The sequence below is a fragment of the Eulemur rufifrons genome, chromosome 9 (assembly GCF_041146395.1).
Source record: "Eulemur rufifrons isolate Redbay chromosome 9, OSU_ERuf_1, whole genome shotgun sequence".
Classification (NCBI taxonomy): Eukaryota; Metazoa; Chordata; class Mammalia; order Primates; family Lemuridae; genus Eulemur; species Eulemur rufifrons.
This window is the reverse complement of record NC_090991.1, coordinates 20127436-20147967: the sequence shown is the minus strand read 5'-3', so window position 1 is coordinate 20147967 and position 20532 is coordinate 20127436. Positions and strand designations below refer to the sequence as shown.

The 20532-nt window shown below is 37.8% G+C and overlaps 1 protein-coding gene across 1 annotated transcript in view; it reads left to right on the top strand.

Annotated features, from left to right (window-relative positions):
* Positions 1–20532, top strand: part of MYO1D (myosin ID) — a 324487-nt gene that overhangs the window by 216602 nt on the left and 87353 nt on the right. The window contains exon 21 of the mRNA XM_069482282.1: positions 15310–15464. Within this exon, the coding sequence (XP_069338383.1) occupies positions 15310–15464 (155 nt within the window). The remainder of the gene's footprint in view (positions 1–15309; positions 15465–20532) is intronic.

The following is a 20532-nucleotide window of genomic DNA, read 5'->3' as shown; positions in this document are numbered from 1 at the left end:
GAAGAAGATGGACCAGCCAGGAAGCTCAGGAATCAAGAAGCAACATGGCAGGAGTTCCCTGGGTTTTCTTTTTGCCTCCTGCATGTCCCAGTGGGTGCAGAAAAGAAAAGCTTGCTCTCTCTTGCCAAAAGACCAGGAAAGGGGAAGCCTAGCAAAACAGAAACCTTTTGGACATGTACACCCTTCTCCAGAAAAGCACCAGGGGGAAAAAATGTGGACACCTCCACCTCCCATCCACAAAGGCCTCCTGAAAAGCCTAGACCTCTACCCTTGCCCGATAATAAGAAGGTGCCCCTCTCCTGACCCTTCCCCACTGGGGTGGTGTCAGGGAGGCCCAAGGGGAACCTAGATTTCTCTCCCCACCCAGGAGTAATGAGGTGCCCCTACCCCCTCCATATGTCAGCGGAGGCTGAGTAAGGTGCCTGGTTCCATGCCCTTCCTGAGGGTTATGAGGTGCCTCATACTCCCCACGAGGGTGGTGTCAACATAGGCCAAGTTGGGGGTCTGGACTTCCACTCCCACCCAGCAGTAAAGCATTGGTACTCCCCTTCCTGTGCTGGTCCATTTTTAGCAGAGTCCTGCTAAAATAGGAGATTTAAGTAAGATCCAGAGTCTCTTAACCCAATACCCAAAATGACCAGGATACAATCAGAAATCATCATACCTAAAATATAAGGAGGTGCTAGCGTACACACTCAATTTGTTGACAAATATAGGATAAAGAAAATAAGCTTAAAATGATGAGCAAATAATCTTTTTGTATTGAGAGGGTTAGTAATTTGTAAGGTAAAAAAATTCAATTAAAATCCCAATAAGGAAAGCAACTTAATTAAGTTGGTATTTCAAGAGAGAGAAAAAAAATAAATTTAAAATAGATAATATAGAACTTGATTCAATTAGTAAAACAATTAGCTTTGTAAAATAATAATTTGACTATCTGGGACCCAATTATTTAATAGTATTACCTAAATCAATGGTTATCTGAAATTAGAATCACTTGGGGAGCTATTACAAACTGCAGATGCCCAGCCCAAATGTGTCAGAGTCTCACCCATGATTCTAATACGCAGCCATGGGTGAGAGCCATTGGCCCAAATGAACCATAATCAGAATATAAGCGGGAGGATTTTTACATCTCTGAATAGTCAAAATAGGTGTGACAGGGTTTGTGCACTAAACTTGCATGCTCTTTCCAAAGGAGTGCCCTCTTGGGCTATTTGTCTTGCTTTCTATACCCTCGTGACGAATCTGCTTGTGTGGTTCCCCAGCCCACGACAATAAATCTGAAGCCGTAATTAAAAGGAAGTCAGTCTCTTACAAGCAGGCATATTGATGGTTGCAATATATGAAAACTGAAAGTATAAGAAGACTCACAGGAGATTTAGTTCAAATCCACTACATAGCTTGGTATTAAAAACTTGTTGAAGTGATTTCTTGAGCTATTTCCTCAGAGCAGTCTTTTTTGGAATTAAAATTCAATTTTTTCATGAAACCACTAAATTCCAAGTTGCACAACAAACCCAGGAGCTCACACTGCCAAATATTCTAGGAGAGAGACTTCCAGCAGGCCTGAGATTTTTAGCAAAAAGAAAAGTTACCCATTTGGCTGATACTCATGAACAAGTAGGTTCTAACCACCTTTCTGGTGAGGAATTTGACAATTTCAGTCTAAATATGAAAAAGCCGAATTTGCTTGCTACAAATGTAGTACTTGCCATAAAAGGAAGCAGATTATCCAGGCATTTAAATTAATGGAGGAGGCTATGGCAGGCGCAGCTTTCTGTGTGCTACCCTCTAGAGGAATTTGTATTTAATTTTGTTAAGTATGAGTTCATTTGCGATGAGAACATTTTGTAGGTTGTAAATTTTCTTCTTGATGGTGCCCTTGATCCCTGTCAGTATGTGGAATATTTGGAAGAAATTGAGTTGAGTATGGAGATGCTGTTTATTCAGTGCAGTGAGATGGATTGATGTGGGAAACTTATTGAAGAGTTTTACTGAGTGGCTTTCATCAAGCTGTTAAACTCAAGGGTTGAAAGCATTTGTCAATCAATGATATAAACTCAGCCCCTTAATCAGTTGATTACAATTATTTTCATTGACCTGAATAATATTGATCAATAGGACTAGGCTCATAACAGGCACTTGTGTATAAAGTTGATTATACTGGTTTCAAGACAGCTTTTTGTTATGCTCAAGGCCCATATTTTATAAAATAGGTTTTATTTCGCCATTAAAATGTCATGGTTCACACATACCGGTATGATTTTTGGAGCATGTGGTCCAGGAGTGTGGTCATAAGGACTCCAGTGGCCCTGAAGAGACATCTGTTTTAAAGCATACTTACTAATTAATGTTCACCATAATTACTCTGAATCCCTAAAAAATTAAAAGAATAATTTTATTCTGTTTAACGAAGCTGGGAAACATTTTTAAAATATAGTATTTTTTAAAATGTTCATCCTATATGTTAAAATAAAAACAAAAAAAATGATTGAAAGTGATATTGTGTGTAAAGAAATTAACTCCTAGTTATCCCAAACTATACATTCTTTCCTTGATGTGTTTACAAAATTAAGATTTCTCTGTGTTATGGTCATGGTTTCTTAGGGCAGAAATTCAGAAGGGGCAATGCAGATGGCTTGTCTGTGCACTACAGTCTCTGAGGCCTCAGCCGGGATGACTTGACGGCGGAGGGTGACTCCAGGGCTGGAATCATTTGAAGGCTCATTCACTCCGATGACTGACACCTGGCCGGGGAGGGTTTGGTGACTGGACTGCTGACTGGAGAGCCTTCCGAGGGCTTTCAGAGATGCTTGGCTTCCTCACAGCATGGCGGCCTTAGGGTAGTTGGGCTTCTTATGAGGTGGCTTAGGGATCAAAGCTTACTGTCCCATTGAATAAAGCAGAAGCTATGTCGACTTTTATATAAACTAGCCTCAGAAGTCATACAGCCTCAATTCTGTTGCATTTTATTGATTAAAAGCAAATTATGTGGTCAGTCCAGATTCAAGGGGAGGAGATATAGACCTCCATCTCTTGATGGAAGGAATGTCAAAGAATTTGCGAACATGTTTTAAATCTTCCACAGTCTACCTGCTGGTTAAAGATTATTTTCATCCCCTTGTGGTATCAGCTTCAAGGTTGAGGGCCAAGATCTCGTCACCTAATTCACTCCAGGTGCAGTTCCTTCAATCAGAAGACCTGTGAACTACAAGGACAAGCTATCTGCCCTCACACCCAGTATGCAGTGGTGATACAGGGGTGGGATACCTGCAGTAGATTCTCTTGTTCAAAGAGGAGGGGAACGGGAGGCACAGAGCAGTCACTGACCATCTGTGTTTGCAGCTAAGCAGCTTTCTTAGTCTGCTTCCTGCCCACAAAAGGTTGGGGGCCCAGAAGCCTCTTTGCATTTTGTAATGTCTCTGTCCCTTTCAGTACAATCTGAAATCTTCATTCCAGTCTTTTGAAATCTTGGTGGGTTCACTATGCATCAATTTATAATCTACTCCATTAGACAGAAACCATAGCCACAAATCTCTGCAAAAGAAGCTCTCCCATACCTCGGGCTCCTCGTGCACTACTGTGGGACAAAGCCCTTAAGACTCTTGGGAGCCCTATTGTTCAATGGAGAGAATTTGTAAGGCATGCCCTGAAGATTTTTAGAGAGCCTTTAGTCTGTCTGGAAGACTGTATGAAGCAATGCCTTAGATCTTTCTGAGGTTTTAACAAAAGATCTTACAATCCCATTCTGGATTTGATCCATTGCCCTGAAACTATTTCTTATTATAATTTGAGAATCATTTGCCATATGGAGAAGCCAGGAACACAAAACAGTTTTATTTTCAAGCTCAGCAATTACAGGCTTTTTTATATGTCCTCTAAATTTTACATGAAAGCTGAACAATCTCTATTAAGATCATCTCTCCCTTCTCACGTTTTTTTCATAGACAGCAAGAAGAAGCCAGATGGCACTTTCAGTATTCCATCTAGAAATCTCCTTATCTATATCTTCACATTTTCTGTTCTCCACCTTCCCATGGGCAAGTGTTGTCAAATTTTCTGCCACTTCATAACAAGGGTCCCTTTCTTCCTGCTTGAAATAATACTTTCTTTACTTTCCTCAGGCCCTCCCTGACCCCCTCTTCAAAGCCTGTCACGATTCCACCAGCAGTCTCAGGGCCCTCCCGGCTTCCACCCACTTCCCAAAGCCAGTGGCAACTGTTTTGAATTGTGTTACAGGATCGCCCCACTCCTCATTCCAGATTTTTATTCTCGTTACTATTGCTATGTAACAAACCACCCCAGATTCAGTGGAGTAAAACAGCCACCATTTTGTCATGTTCATGGATTCTGTGGGTCAAGAATTTGGAAAAGGGGCCGGGTGCGGTGGCTCACACCTATAATCCTAGCACTCTGGGAGGCCGAGGCGGGAGGATCGCTTGAGGTCAGGAGTTCAAGACCAGCCTGAGCAAGAGCGAGACGCCATCTCTACTAAAAATAGAAAGAAATTAGCTGGACAACTAAAAATATATAGAAAAAATTAGCCGGGCATGGTGGTGCATGCCTGTAATCTCAGCTACTCGGGAGGCTGAGGCAGGAGGATTGCTTGAGCCCAGGAGTTTGAGGTTGCTGTGAGCTAGGCTGACACCATAGCACTCTAGCCTGGGAACAGAGTGAGACTCTGTCTCAAAAAATAAAATAAAAATAAAATAAATAAATAAAAAAGAATTTGGAAAAGGCACGGTGAGGCCAGTTTTCCTCTGCTCCACAGTGTCTCCATCTTCAGCTGGGAAGAGTCAAGGGCAGGGGTTACTCAGTAACTGAGGGCTGGGATCCCTGGAACCCTCATATACTCACGTGTCTGGTACCAGGGCTGCCGACTGGAGCATCTGCACATGACCTCTCCAAGAGGCTTGGCTTCCTCATACCACGGCCCCCTCAGGACAGCCAGCCTGCGTACATGGTGCTCAGGGCACACGCACTTTGTCATTCAAGTGATGATTGTTTGCAAAGGGATAAACTCTCAGTTACGCCAAAGCATGCATTGTTTCCATGATGAACCCGCACAGTTAAGCTTTCTGGTTTATGGCTAGTTGAGGCAAGGAGTAAGGGGAGAACAAGAGGTGGGCAGTGGGAAGGGTAGAGGGAGGGAGAGGTAGAAGGAAGGGAGAGAAGAAGCGAGATGGGGAGAGACAGATGAACAGAGAACAGAGACGAAGTGAGAAATAAAGAAAGTCACCAAGCATCCTGTAAAAAGCCAGAGCAACTGTCTTCCAAGTTCCTGAATGGAAAATAGAACGAACAGAGTGTTCTCTATCAAGGAGCAGCCAAATCAATTTGTTAATTGAGATCAGAAGAGCATAAATATTATAACTCTGCAGTCAAATCAAAGAACTGAAGTAGAGAATAGTAAATCCAAAAAATCAAGTGTATATTTGGTCAAAGGGGAAAAAAAATCCCAGGTTCATGAAGTCCCTTAGACGTGTATGTAGAGAGCAATAACCAAAGAAGAGCGGAGATCCTCTCACTGCAGACGACGATGGAGTAGCTGCCAATGAGAGCAAGTTTGGAAAAAGATGCCCAGATTGAAAACAAGACATGAAGCACTATGAAAAAGGCATAGATTCTCCTCCCTAGTTAATCCTTGATGGTTTTAAAGGACTTGATCACCATTTTTAAAAAATTAACTCCTCTTAAAGTAACAAGAGCTCATGACCTATTACATTAGTAGTCTTTTGTCAAAAAATACCAGAGTTTTGAAAACACAGAGTCAGAAAACACAGAGCATTTTTCTTTGTTTTACATGTTCTCCAGAAATCTTCTTGAAACTAATCATTGGGATTCTGGATTTTACAGCTAGCATTTCCAGGCCCCACAACCTTCACTGAAAAAGCATGCACATGGACAAAGGCAAGAGATGTAAAGATGCAGACAGGGAAAGAAAGAGGAACATGAAGCAAAAAGACAACAAGGAAGACGACATATAGTTACAGTGGACTTTGGTGGGATATTAATCCTATTCCCTGACCTTTTGTGATAGTATACCTAAAGACACAGTTTTGCAAATATTGATAAATACTTAGTATTGATTCTTGTCCTACAAAGTGAAACTGATTCTGACCCAACTACTATGGGTTTACAGACTCAACATAAATTTTTTTTAATTATTGGAAACTGGAAACCAAGGATTGCTTCTTCATTAAGAAAAATTAAGTTAACTTCTATCACAGGGAATCTTACTATAAGAAGACTATAGGCCAGGCACAGTGGCTCACGCCTGTAATCCTAGCACTCTGGGAGACCGAGGTGGGAAGATTGCTTGAGGTCAGGAGTTCAAGACCAGCCTGAGCAAAAGCAAGACCCCTGTCTCTACAAAAAATAGAAAAATTAGCCAGGCGTGGTGATGCACGCCTGTGGTCCCAGCTACCAGGAAGGCTGAAGCAGGAGGATCACTTGAGCCCAGGAGTTTAAGGTTGCAGTGATGTATGATGAGACGCCACTGCACTCTAGCCTGTGAAATAGAGTGAGACTCTATCTCAGGGGGGAAAAAAAAAGACTATATAGGCAACCAAACAGTTTAAATTCAGACCACCTATTTCAACCAATTTTGAATAAACCTATATTCTATTATTATAAGAATTTAAATAGTCCCTTTAAGATCACCACTATTTGGCTGGTATGTTGCCTTCAAAGCTTAACTGGCTTTGTAAATTTCTCATAGTCCTAATTGGTACAACCCATGAAAATAGAAAAAGGATAAGAGAGAATTCACTATTTTGTGAGTTTGTTCTTACTACAGTGGGCCGTTGGATTTTTAGGTCTCAGTAATGATCTAATCTTTTTAGCTCTTAAGAGTTTTTCAGCCAATTTGACTTGTAGATATAGAACTAAGACTTAAAAAGAACAACAGAGGAAACTCTCTGGTATGATGGAAATATTCTATACCTTCATTTGGGTGTCAAAAATCGTCTACTTATACACTTAATATGTATAAATTGTTAATTATACCTCATCTTTACACTTGAAATATGTGAAGTTTTTTGTATATAAGTTATACCTCAATTTTTAAAAATGCTATTTGACTGATGGGTCAACTTATATAGAGTATTCTGGTTGGATTGGGGGTTGTATGTTTTCATGTCTAGTTAATTCTTTTTTCATACTTGCTATTGGTAAAAATAATAAGTAGATGGTATCTATTGATAATACCTAGTTTTTATTATTTAAATTTTGTATTAAAAGATCAAGCAAAAGTGTCTGTGATCAGCTGTGCGTGGTGCTTGTTTTTAGTCCTGTAATATTTTTATACAGTAGAGGAAGTCTGTTCTCTCCTTTGTCCGCATTATTTTGCTGCCAAAGATTACTGGGTGGTTAGAAAAAATAAATAAAATTGATGTAAGTATAATAGTGATGAAATAGTAATAAATACATATGAGCATTTACCAGCTTGTTATGAAGAGAAGTATCATTTTCTGTACCATAGGGTATTGTAAAATAAAAGTGATACAAATACAAAACTTCATTCTTGCCTCGAAAAAGTGAAAGCCATCAAGGAGATAATTTTAGTTAGACAAGCACATAGATAACATGTAAATGTGACCTATTAATAAACTAAATTATATTGATGCAATTCTTACTAGTGAACCATCGTTACACTTGTGGAGTAGACTCTCTTGGTCATGGTGTATCACCCTGTTGAATCCAGTTTTGTTCATTATTTTGGATTTTTGCATATGTACTTATACATTAGATTGAACTCTAGGGGTTTTGTGTGTGTGTGTGTATGTGTGTCTGTGTGTGTCTGTGTGCGTGAGAGAGAGAGAGGCATTGATTCAGCAAGCTTTGCTACCAGGAATAAATATAATGAGTCAATATGGCTTCTGTCTTTTTCTGTGTTGTAGAGCATTTTAAGTAGGATAGGAATTACCTGGGCCTTAAAAGTACCCATAATATCATCTGTGCCCAGTAACAACAAAGAAAGTGTTTCTCTGGCAATGTAAAAAAATTTTTCTCTAGTTATAAATCAATTCTGATTATTTTATCTTTTTTTAAATCAATTTTAGCAATTTGTATCTTCCTATAAAATCATGCATTTCACAAACTTTAGTTCATTAATACAAAATTACAAATGTTCTTCTCTTATAATTTATAGAGTCAACACACCTTTCCTTAAATCCCTTTCTTATTCCTAACATTAAGTATTTGTGCTTTTGCCTTGTATTTTTCTTAACAAGACTCTGAGGGTTTGGTCTTTTCAAAGAACCAGCTCTTTAATTTATTATGTATGTTGTTCTTCTCATGCATAAACTTCTGCTTTTATCTTAATTTTTATTTTACTTAGATTTCTTTTATTCTCTTCCAGCTTTTTCAGTTGACTATTTAATTTGCTTTTCTACTTTCTTATTTAATAATAAAAGTATTTAAGACAATGTATTTTCTTCTGACTATAGCTTTGGCTGCATCCCATGAATTTTGATGTGTAAAGTTCTCTTTCTCATTAACTTCCTTATTATCTGTAATTGCAACTTCAGTCTCTTTAATCTGGGAGTTACTTAAAGAGGTGTTTTGTTTCTATTTTAAATTCTCAATGGTAAGATTGTTTTGTCATTGTTAACCTTTAGTTATAATGTTCTCATTTTATTATACTATGATTATAGAATGTGACTAATGCATTTCCTACTTTTTATAATTGAGAGAGGAGTATTCCTTTGTGGCCTAATACATAATAAACCTGCGTAAATGTTTCAGAGATATAATAAGTGTGTGTGATAGTTCCGTATAATTTCATAAATCTGTTGGCTTTTCAGCCTCTCTGCCTTCATTTATTTTTGGTCTCCTTGAACTGCAGAAGACTGGGTCACCCACTAAAATCATGATTCAGCCCATTTCTTCTTATATTATAGCAGTGTTTGCCTTATATGATTCAGTACCATTTTATTCAATGCATAAAGACTGATGGTTTTTATTTTTTAGGTTATATTTTTTATCAAAATAAAACAAGAAAAGATTTGTGGTTTTGGCCTTGGCTTTTGTATCATCTGCTATTATCATTCCTATCCCTGCTCTCTTTCTGGTATATCTTTGTCCATCCTTTTGTTCTTTATTTTTCCATGTCTTTTGTTTTAGATACATCTTTCATGAACAGAGTATAGTTAAATTTTGTTTTTTACCTAATCTGTGAGCTTTCATCATTCAGTGAAGTTGTATCCCATTCACATTTCTTACAGAAACTGAAAAAAAGTTTTTCTTACATTCAATCATGTTATTTAAATACTTTCTATTTTTTATGCTCCTGTGCTATTTCCTTTTTTCTAGTTGCTACATTGGTCAAGTTTTATTTATTTGCTTTTACTAATGATTAGAAAATTATACATCCTTTTTCTATTTTAATAATGATTACTGCTAAATATTTAAATTGATCTTTTTTAATCAATACCAAGAATAAAATGGATTTACTTATCTCTTCGCATGAATGATGACAAAACTAATGAGTTTCCTTCCTCTTATTTTCTCATACCTTCCTTTGTATTCAGACAAAAGAAACAACTTGTTTTTAAAAAAGAATGTAAACCTGAATTTTGTTTTCCTATATAGATAACTTATTTTTTTATGTCTTCGTTCTCGAAGATTTTTCCCCTTTGTTCTAGGAATTTGAAACTTCTCTGGGCTACACATCCACATGAGTCTCTGTTAAGTTTGGCTGGTACCAGTGATCCCTTTCTATCTAAAGATACAAATCTTTCAGGCATTAAGAAATTTTCTTCTATTATTCTTTAATTTTCTACAGTATCTATTCTGTTCCTGCTTCCCTCGTGTATTTAATTTATGTTTGTCTTTCAGAATTATCTCTTTAATATTGGTCTGTTTTGCACTGATGTCATCAATGAGAATATAGGTTAGAGGTTTTCCCTGCTAGTGTGCTCTGCTCTCTTCCATTGCAGAGGAGGATGTCTGTGTTCATTCTATTGCAGAAGAGGGTATTTGCTCTGATTCCTCAGACTCTCCTCCTCCTTCAAACTGCTGATCTTTTTACTTGTCTTTGTGTTTACTGTTGGGTCCTTCTTCCTTAAGGAGAGGCTGGGAGAATTGAGATGGGTTGCAATCAGAGACTCCGTTTGCCCCGTCTAAATCTTCCAAGCGAAAGAAGAGGGAGGTTTAGATTTATCGTAGCATAGAAATTCCACAGATTACGAGCAATAAGGAGGCAACCTTCATAAGGAGTTTCTCTCTTGTAGCTGCCCATAAATAACTGAAGTAGTGACCCCTTCCTAACTGAGGTATTTTAATACAATACTTTCCATTTGCACAGTATTGTAAAGTTTTTTTAAATTACATTTTCAGTGACAAAGTTTTGCTGTCATATTTTCACTTAGATTTGAGTGTAAGACCCTTGAAGACAGAGGGACTTTTTGCTCATTTATTGTTTTATACCCCAGAGTTGCCACTATTTGATCCTTACCACAGCCCTGTAGGGTAGAGAAGGCACCTGGTGTTGTCATTATTTTGCAGAAAAGGAGACAGATACCCCAGAACTGGAATGATGCTCTCAAGATCACATGGCTGAATTGGGATTAACACCCAGGTCATCGTTCCTTAGGCCACTACTCCCGATTTACCATCCTGTCTCCCAGAACTAAAGGAGACATTCTGGGTGCTGTTTGTCCTGCTTTGGCAACAACAGGGACTACGTCTTTCATTATCTGTGTAGCACAGCAAATTAGGTGCCATTTTCCCTCTTTTCTTTTAAGACTCTGGCACACCACTGGGCCTGAGCGTACACATGGAGAATTCCTACTCACAGGGAAGAATTCCTACCCAGACAGGGAAGAATAGGAAAGGGAGGGAGAGAAGCCCACACCCCGAGTTGGGGTGGTAGCTGAGACAGAGTCACAGTATTCTGTCCTCTGGCCCAGGCAGCATTCGTTGCTGAATCTCTCTCTTCCCAAACGCCTGCAGCTAATGCTCCTGGGATACGCTGGCAGAGTTACTGTTGTTACAATTCTCATTTCATTAGGCTTTAATCAAGCTCTCCTGTGAAGTGCTACATAAATTCAGTTTTGAATTTTACATATAAAATAATCAAATGAGAGTGAAGCATGATGGACGCAAAATGTTTTTTAAAATGAAAATGATATTTTTAATTTAATCATATGAAAATCATCTGGATGCAGTACATCTAAGTGGCACGGAGGCTGGAGAATTGAAATGGGTTATAATGAGAGACTCTCTTTGCCCTGTTCAAATCCTCAAGCCAAAGAAGGGGAAGGTTTAGATTTATCGTAGCATAGAAATCCCATAGATATGAGAAATAAGGAGACAACTGAGAGAGGGGCAGCCTTGATAAGGAGTTTCTCTTTTGTTCAGAGAAACTTATAGATTGCTATATTCTCTTGCCAATGGCCCCAGAAAGCCCATGAATCTACACAGGTTGGTGAATGATTTCCAATTCCTTGGATATTTTTCCTTCTCTCCATTAAACACTGACCCTAGCATTCTTTAAAATTAACCTAAAATCTCACCTCCTATGAAAATTTATTCAAAGGAATACTTGTTTATATAGCTTATGTTCAATCATACATGATATTTGCAAAAGCCTGCTGTGATAGAAAGAACATGTGTCTAAGTCAGTCTGCAGGCCCGAGTTCTGGTTTCCAAGCTACAAATCAGCTAACCTCCTCAAGCCTCAATTTCCTTATCTGTAAAATGTGGCCATGGAGCTAAATGGCCTTCCAAATCTGTAAACTGTTAAAGTTTCCTTTAATTGTTTGATATTTGTCTCTTCCAACTGGATTATGAATCCCAAGAACAGAGATTACATCTTCAGCATCTTTGGTACGTCCATCCGCACCCCAGGCTGCCTGGCACTGTGCATCCCAGTGGCCACCTCATCCTTGCTGATGGCTGCCTAACCGATAGCACCTGTGGCAACCAGGAGGTGGCACTTTGGTATTTTCTGCAATAGAAGAACAAACTACAGAATGAGAAATCACTCCAGCTTTTGCTCTATTGGCCAAAGTGTAATATCTAGGGATCAAAACAACCAGGGAACTATATATTTTTTTAATTTACATATAATAAATAAAATTAACCTTTGTGGGTGGTAGTGGCGTACAGGTCTATGAGTCTCAACACATGCATAGATTTACATAACCACCACCACAATTGGGATGCAGAATACGTCTATCACCCCAAAAAGCTCCCTTGTATTAGATTCCTCCCAGCCTCAAACCTGACGACTAACGATCTGTTGTTCATTCTTAAAATTTTGTCTTCCTCGGGAAGGGGGGGTGGGGAAGGGAGGGAAATAAATAAAAAAAAAAAAAAGTACATTGAAAAAAAAAAAATTTTGTCTTCTAGAGAATACCATATAAATGGAATCATAGAGTATATAACCTTTTGAGACTGGCTGTTTACACTCAACATAGTACCTTTGAGATTTATCCATATTGTTGCATATCAATAATTTGTATCATTAGTTTGTTCCTTTTTATTGCTCAATATCATTCTACTACATAGATGTATCACAGTTTGTTTATCCTGTTGATGGATATTTAGGTTGTTTCCAATCTTTGGCAATTATTAATAGAGCTGCTATAAACATTCATGTGTAAGTTTTTGTGTGAACCTTAAGTGTGTATTTCTCTAAGATAAATGCTTAGGGGTGAGGTTGCTGGCTCATAAGGTAATTCTGTGTTTAACTTTTTGAGTTAACCACCAAACTGTCTGCACCGTGGCTATACCATTTTACATTCCCACCAACAATATTGAGTTGTTTGCTTTCTTGTTAAGTTTTAAGAGCTCTTTATATATTCTGAATACAAGTTCTTTGTCAGATGTATCTTTGCACATATTTTCTCTAGTCTGTGACTAGTCTTTTCACTCTTCTACCAGTGTCATTCTTAGAGCAAAACTTTTAAATTTGATGAAGTTCAGTTTATCAATTTTTTTCTTTATGGATTGTGCTTTTGGTGTCATCTCTAAGAAATCTTTTCCTAATCCAAGGTCACAAAGATTTTCTCCTGTGTTTTCTTCTAAAAGCTTTCTAGTTTTATATTTTACATTTAGATCTATGGTGCATTTTGAATTAATTTTTTTATAAGATGTGAGATTTAGGTAAACATTTATTTCTGTGGGCATGGGGATGTCCAAATGTTCCAGGTTATTCCAAATATCCAAATTATTCTTTCTCAATTGACTTGCCTTGCACTTTTATGAAAAATCCATTGGCCATATTCTTGTGAGTCTATTTATGATCTGTTTTTATTCCTTTACAAATTACATTGTCTTAATTAACGCAGCTTTATAGTATTACTACAGCTACTCTGAGTCCTCTAACTTTATTCTTTTTCAAAATTATTGTGGCTATTCTAGTGCTTTTGCTTTTCTGTACACACTTTAGAATCAGCTTGTTGATATCTACAAAAAATCCCACTGGGATTTTGGTTGGGATTGCATGAAATCTATAGGTCAATTTGGGGAAAATTGACATCTTAATAATGTTAAGTTTTCTAATCCATGAACACATTATTTCTCCCATTTATTCAGATTTTCTTTTATTCCTTTCTTTTTCTTTTTCTTTTTCTTTTTTTTCTTTTCTTTTTTTTTTTTTGAGACAGGGTCTTGCTCTGTCACCCAGGCTAGAGTATGGTGGCATCATCTGGGCTCAAGCAATCCTCCTGCCTCAGCCTCTCTAGTAGCTGGGACTACAGGTGTGCACCACCACGCCCAGCTAATTTTACTGTCTTTAGTAGAGATGGGGTCTCACTCTTGCTCAGGTTGGTCTTGAACTCCTGGCCTCAAGTGATCCTCCCACCTCACTCCCAAAGTGCTAGGATTACAGGCCTGAACCACCACACCTGGCCTCATCAGCATTTTAATTTGACTTCTTCAACATTTTGTAGTTTTCAACATATAAGTCCCAAACACATTTCGTTAGATTTATATCTAAGTATTTTTGTTTTGGGAGTTGTGGTAGATGGTTTTGTTTTTAAACTTCTGTTTCCAGTTATTCACTGCTAGTACATAGAATTTCTTGTGTGTTGGCTTTGTATCCTGTGACTTATTAGTTCTGGGAGATATCTGGTAGATTTCTTGGAATTTTCTGTAGATGATCATGTAGTCTGAAAATGGAGACATTTGTTTCTTCCTTTCAGTCTGTGTATACCTTTTAATTTCTTTAACCTGCCTTGCTGCACTAGCTGGGGTTTCCAGCGTAATCCTGCACAGCAGCAGTGACAGTGGAAATCCTTGCATTGTTCCAGATCCTAGAGGAGAATATTCAGTCTTTCTCTACTAAATATGATGTTACTGTGGCATTTTTGTTGATGTCATTTATCAAGTTAAATTCTCTAATCCTTGTTTGCTGAGAAATTATTGTCATGGATGGATGTTGAATTTTGTGGAGTGGTTTTTCTACATCAATTGATATGATCATGTGAGGGTTTTTTTTTTTTTACTCTTTCATTTTATTCTGTCATTGAGTGATTGATTTTTGAATCCTGAACTAGCCTTATATTTCTCAGATAAACTCTACTTGGTCACGGTGTATTATTGTTTTCTTGTACTGTTGGATTCAATTGGCTAATATTTTGTTGACCGTGTTTACATCCATGTTGATGGAGGATATCAGTTTGTAGTTTTCATTATACTCTTGTATCTATTTTTGGTATCAGGATAATGCTGTCCTCAAAATGAGTTAGGAAGTGTTCCCCTGTCTTCTATTTTCTAAAAGAGATATGGTGAATTGGTGTTTCCTCTTTAAATAATTGGTAGAACTCACTAGTGAAATCATCTGGGTCTAGAGTTTTCTTTTTTAAAAGGTTTTTAACTATAAATTTAATTTCTTAAATATAGAACTATTCAGGCTATTTCTTCTTATATAAGTTTTGGTATTGGCTTTTGAGAAATTATTTGGTTTTATATAAGTTGTTGAATAAGTTGTCGTACATAGAGTTATTCCAAATATCCCCTTACTGTCCTTTTAATGTCTATGTGGTCTGTAGCAGTAACACCTCTTCTATTGCTGATATTGATAATAAGGTTTTCTTTTTTTCTTTTGGGCCAGAGGTTTATCAATTTTATTAATCTTTTGCAAGAACCATCTCTTTGTTTCATTGATTTTCTCTGGGTTTTTTTCAATTTCATTCATTTCTGCTTTTTATTATTCCCTTCCATCTGCTTGTTCCATGAAACTTGATAAAGATTAAAAGTCATTGGTCTTATGAGCAAGACCACTATAAAATATATCTTAAAATTCATTCTTTTGAGAACCATCCTAATAGTTTTCCATGCATTGTCTCTTTTCAGTTAACTGGTCTGAGCGTCTCCAATGGAAAGGACCAACTTGTAGTGTTCCACACAAAAGACAACAAAGACCTCATTGTCTGTCTGTTCAGCAAGCAGCCAACCCATGAGAGTAGAATTGGAGAACTCGTTGGAGTGCTGGTGAATCATTTCAAGAGGTAAAGTTTGATTTTTGTAACTAAGACAAGTTTTAAATATGTAAAATCTTTGATTATGATTATCACCAAATTTGGTTTTTGCCAATTTTAATATATTGAGTTATTTAATGTATTGAGTTATAAGTTGTCCATAAGGAATCATCTGTTTCACAGAAGGCAAAATTAGCATCCAGGCTAAGTTTCAAGATTAGCAATGGTCTCTACTTTTCCAGTCTCCAGCTGAACCAACAGTGAAAGAGATTTCCCTAATGGTGATTTTTTTTTCACTGCCAATCCAAATATAATAAAATCCAAGAGATAGAAAAATTACCTTATATTCTTATTGTCACAGTTTATTTACCCCAAATATAATCAGTTGGTATGTACACTATGACTATAAACAAATTGGAAGGCAGATTGAGGATGACATGTAGGTCCATGAAGACTAAAGGAATTCCTGAGAGAGGCAATAACTGCTGCAAAAATACAGCGTCATGATGGAACATGGCATATTCTGAGAACCTCATAGTAAGCCTAGATGATATCTGGGGGGCACGGTGTGAGAGAGAATATGTGTGTGGTGTACAATGATGTAAGAAATATAAACAGAGAGCAGATCCTGAGAGTGATGGGACCAGTGAATGGATAATTTTAAGCAGGGATGTGATTTTGTCTGGTTATTTATTGGAGTTGTTTTAGAGATGGGTTTTTTCTTCCCATAAGAGGTCATGGAGTATCTGGGTAGGTGTGTCTCTCCAGAGTCCAATGTTTCCTCTGTGGCATGCTGCCTTTGCCTCCCCCAGCCCGCCCTGATGCTGGGAGAAGAACACTCATCAGAATCAGGAATTGAGAAATGATACAAGTGTTCAGTTCTTAATCAAGTACTCCTTATTAGTATTTGTTTTTCAGTTTAGACATGGCTTTTCTTTCTCTAAACAAAGACATGTTTAGAATCAGATATCCAAATGTCTAATTCTACTGTGTTCATTTTTGCTGATAAATGTACGGAGTATACTTTTAAAGGTGGGCCACACAGACCACTTATTTTATGTTATTAAACCTTGTATTCTAGATCAAAGTGGATCTTTAACTATCTTATATAATTAAATTCTTTTACATACTATAAGTAAAGTAATGCTTAGTGGTCATCTGGTGGGGAAAAAAAGAATCTAAGGAATTACCAAAAAGTAACATCAATAATAAACACATAGGCCTTTGAAAACATCCCTTCCATCTGCCAAATAATTATAAAGCTAAGCAAAATACTAAAGAGTTTAGAATGGAAGGGACAGATTTGAAGAAGGCATCGCTGCAATAAATGTTTATAACTCAAATAAGCAGACTTACTTTCCCACTAATATTTAGTTATAGTGAAGTATGGACAATTAAAGGAATTTTAATTTGCTGCATTTAATTTAGATGCCTAAACTTATGAACACATTAGTTTTTGCTTGGGAAATTGAAGTATTTTGTTTCAATCTGGGTCCTTGTGGAGTAAATTCTAACTCCTGTTAAATGCCTTCTATAAGTAACAGAAATGTGTAAATCTGACCCTAGAATTCGTCAGTTGCTTTCTTTTCCTAGCATATGCATGCTGAGATACATTTTTAGGTGCATGGCTTCTATCTTTAATATATATATAAGAATTTTTAATTTCTTTAAAATTCATAAATGTAAGGAAAAGACTGTCAAGATGCTAGGGTTTTTGTTGTTGTTGTTTATTCTTTTTTTTTTTTTTCATCTTATTGTTATGGGGGATACAGAATTGCAGGTTACATACGTTGCCCATGTACCGCCTTTCCCCCGAAGTCAGAGCTCCAGGCGTGTCTGTTCCCCAGATAGTGCACGTTGCACCCATCATGTAGGTATATATCCCTCCCTTCCCCACCCCCCCTTCCCGAGTCAGCACCTTCAAGCGTTACCATTCCCCAAACGGTGCGCAATGCACTCATTGTGTAGGCATACACCCATCCCCTCCCCCACCCCCCACCTCAGTCTGATATCTGATTGGTGTTGTTCCCAGATGTGTATTTAGGTGATGATCAGGGAAACCAATTTTCTGGTGAGTACATGTGATGCTTGTTTTTCCATTCTTGGGATACTTCACTTAATATAATGGGTTCCAACTCTCTCCAGGAGAACCATAGCGATGTCGTATCTTCATTATTCCTTATAGCTGAGTAATATTCCATGGTATACATATACCACAGCTTACTAATCCAATCATGTATTTATGGGCATTTGGGTTGTTTCCACATCTTTGCTATTGTGAATTGTGCTGCTATAAACATTCGGGTACATGTGTCTTTGTTAAAGAATGACCTTTTTTCCTTTGGGTATATGCCCAGTAATGGGATTGCTGGGTCAAATGGCAGGTCTACTTGAATCTGTTTAAGATACCTCCATAATGCTTTCCACAGGGGTTGCACTAGTTTGCAGTCCCACCAGCAGTGTATGAGTGTTCCTGTCTCTCCACATCCACGCCACCATGTGTTGTTTTGGGTTTTTTTGATAAAGGCCATTCTCACTGGGGTTAACTGATATCTCATTGTGGTTTTGATTTGCATTTCTCTGATGATTAGGGATGTTGAGCATTTTTTCATATGTTTGTTAGCCATTCTTATATCTTCTTTCGAGAAGTTTCTATTCATGTCATTTGCCCACTTTTTGATAGGGTTGTTTGATTTTTTCTTGCTGACTTTCCTGAGTTCTAAATAGATTCTTGTTATCAGTCCTTTATCTGATGTGTAGTATGCAAAAATTTTTTCCCATTCTGTAGGTGGTCTGTTTATTCTCGTGACTGTTTCTTTGGCTGTGCAGAAACTTTTTAATTTAATCATGTCCCATTCATTTATTTTTGTTGCTGCTGTGATTGCCTTGGGGGTCTTCTTCATAAATTCTTTGCCTAGGCCAATGTCTGTAAGAGTCTTTCCTATATTTTCTTCTAGAATTCTGATTGTATCACGCCTAAGGTTTAAGTCTGTTATCCACCGTGATTTGATTTTTGTGAGAGGTGAAAGCTGTGGGTCCTGTTTCAGTCTTCTACGAGTGGCTAACCAATTCTCCCAGCACCATTTATTGAATAGGGATTCTTGTCCCCAGAGTATGTTCTATTTCACACTTAATAGACTACATTATAGTGTATGCATTATTTTATATGCACTGGCAAACCAAAAAATTTGTGTGACTAGCTTTGTTGTGATATTCACTTTATTGTGGTGGTCTGGAACCAAACCCACAATATCTCCAAGGTGTGCCTGTATATTCAAAAGAGTGACATTAAGAATATTTAACAACCAGTATGGCTCAAGCACAGACCAATCAGAACAGACACCATGTATAAACACCTGGAACACCATACCAGCAAGTCCAGGCTATATTCTGTTGAGTAGAAATTCCACTGAAGGGGGCAGGGGGGACCCAACATCCAATACATTTAGGATATGCTAATGAAGTTAAACAGGTTTCTTTACTACAGTACTTCTCAGAGCCTTTAATATATATGTCTTTGTTCATTTTAAATGCAGCCAATACAAAAACAAGAAGATTCTATCTATATTGATATAAAACCATTTCTAAAATATATTGTTGAGTAGGAAAAAAGGGCAAGGTACAGAATACTATATGTAAACAAACCACCGTTTGTGTAAAAACAAGTTGGAAGGAGAGTAGACAGAGAGAGAGAGAGAGAGATGCCTATATATCTATGTAGATAGATCTATATCTACCTATAATATAGATATCTGTTGTATCTCCTTACAACTTTTTTACACAAATGGTGGTATGCTACATACACCATTCTATACCTTGCCATTTTCCACTATTTAACAATATATAGATACAGATAGAGAGAGATATATACATATGGTTATGTATAATATAGACTATCTCTGGAAAGATATGCAGGAAATGGGTAACAGTGTCTCTAGAAAGAGGACTGGGCCACCTCAGTATAGAAAGAAAGAGGTAGGAGGGAGATTTATTTATTTTTCACTATAAACGTTTTGCAATAAATACATGTGTTATTAATCTAAATTGTTTTTCAGTTTAATAATAAAATAAATGGCAACTAGTTTTTAAGTATATTATAGGTGGCTCTGAATTTTTATTTTCCTTTCTTAATTAGAACAGTAGAAAAGAACAAAAGAACTTTCTAAGTGATCTATCTCGTGGCATTTCAGTATCTTGAAATAATCCCAAATAAAACCTCTTGCAATATTATCGTTCTATAGAGGTTCATTGTAAACGTCACGTGACCCTGAGGTGGGGTTTCTTTCTCTGTGACTGCAGCGCCAGTGGTTGGCCAGGCCAGTGTGCTTTACAGAGGTTAGAAACATGGCTGACTTGACTCTTGGTTTGTATGTCATTCTCTGTGGCGGCTACCTGCTGGTAGTGAGCTTTTCTGCCCACTAGTAAACAGATGGTCTCATATTTGCTGCCCTAACTACAGAGTCACCAGAAACTCTACAACATTAAGCTGTCCAGGCATTTGCCTGCCTGGATGCTGGAAACCTCAGTATAACCCCCATCACAGGCATTGAAATTTCTTATTTTTCCTGTTCTTTTTCTGTGGATGAAAGCCAGAAGTCAGTGCCATCTGCTTCTTGTTCTTCTTTAATATCTGCTTAATTAAGGGAGCACTGTTACTGAATCTAACGGAACATTTGACCTGCTTCACTGTTGCAGTTTTCTTAAATTCTTTTGAACTCACACTTAAAGCCATGGGAGGACTCATACCAATAAGCAGGCCATTGCTTGGTGGCTGTGCATTGCTGTGGCTGCGGGGGGCATAGGGGAGGGGCTGGGGAGATGAGGCCACCTCCTGCAGGTCTCAGCTCCCAGGACTCCCTGTCCAGCGTGGCTGGGGCTCAGCCTTCCTGCCATTCCAGCTCCAGCGGGTGTCTCCCGCTCCTCTGCCCTGATGCTGAATGTGCATTTTCATGGCCTTTGATCTATATTCACAAGCTGCTTTCCTTGAATGCCTGGCCACTCATAGTAATAGATTCTATTCCAACTAAAAATGTTTAAGTAGAACAAAGACAGTTGAAAATAATGTGGATTGTCACCTGTAGGGGACTGGTTGATTAAA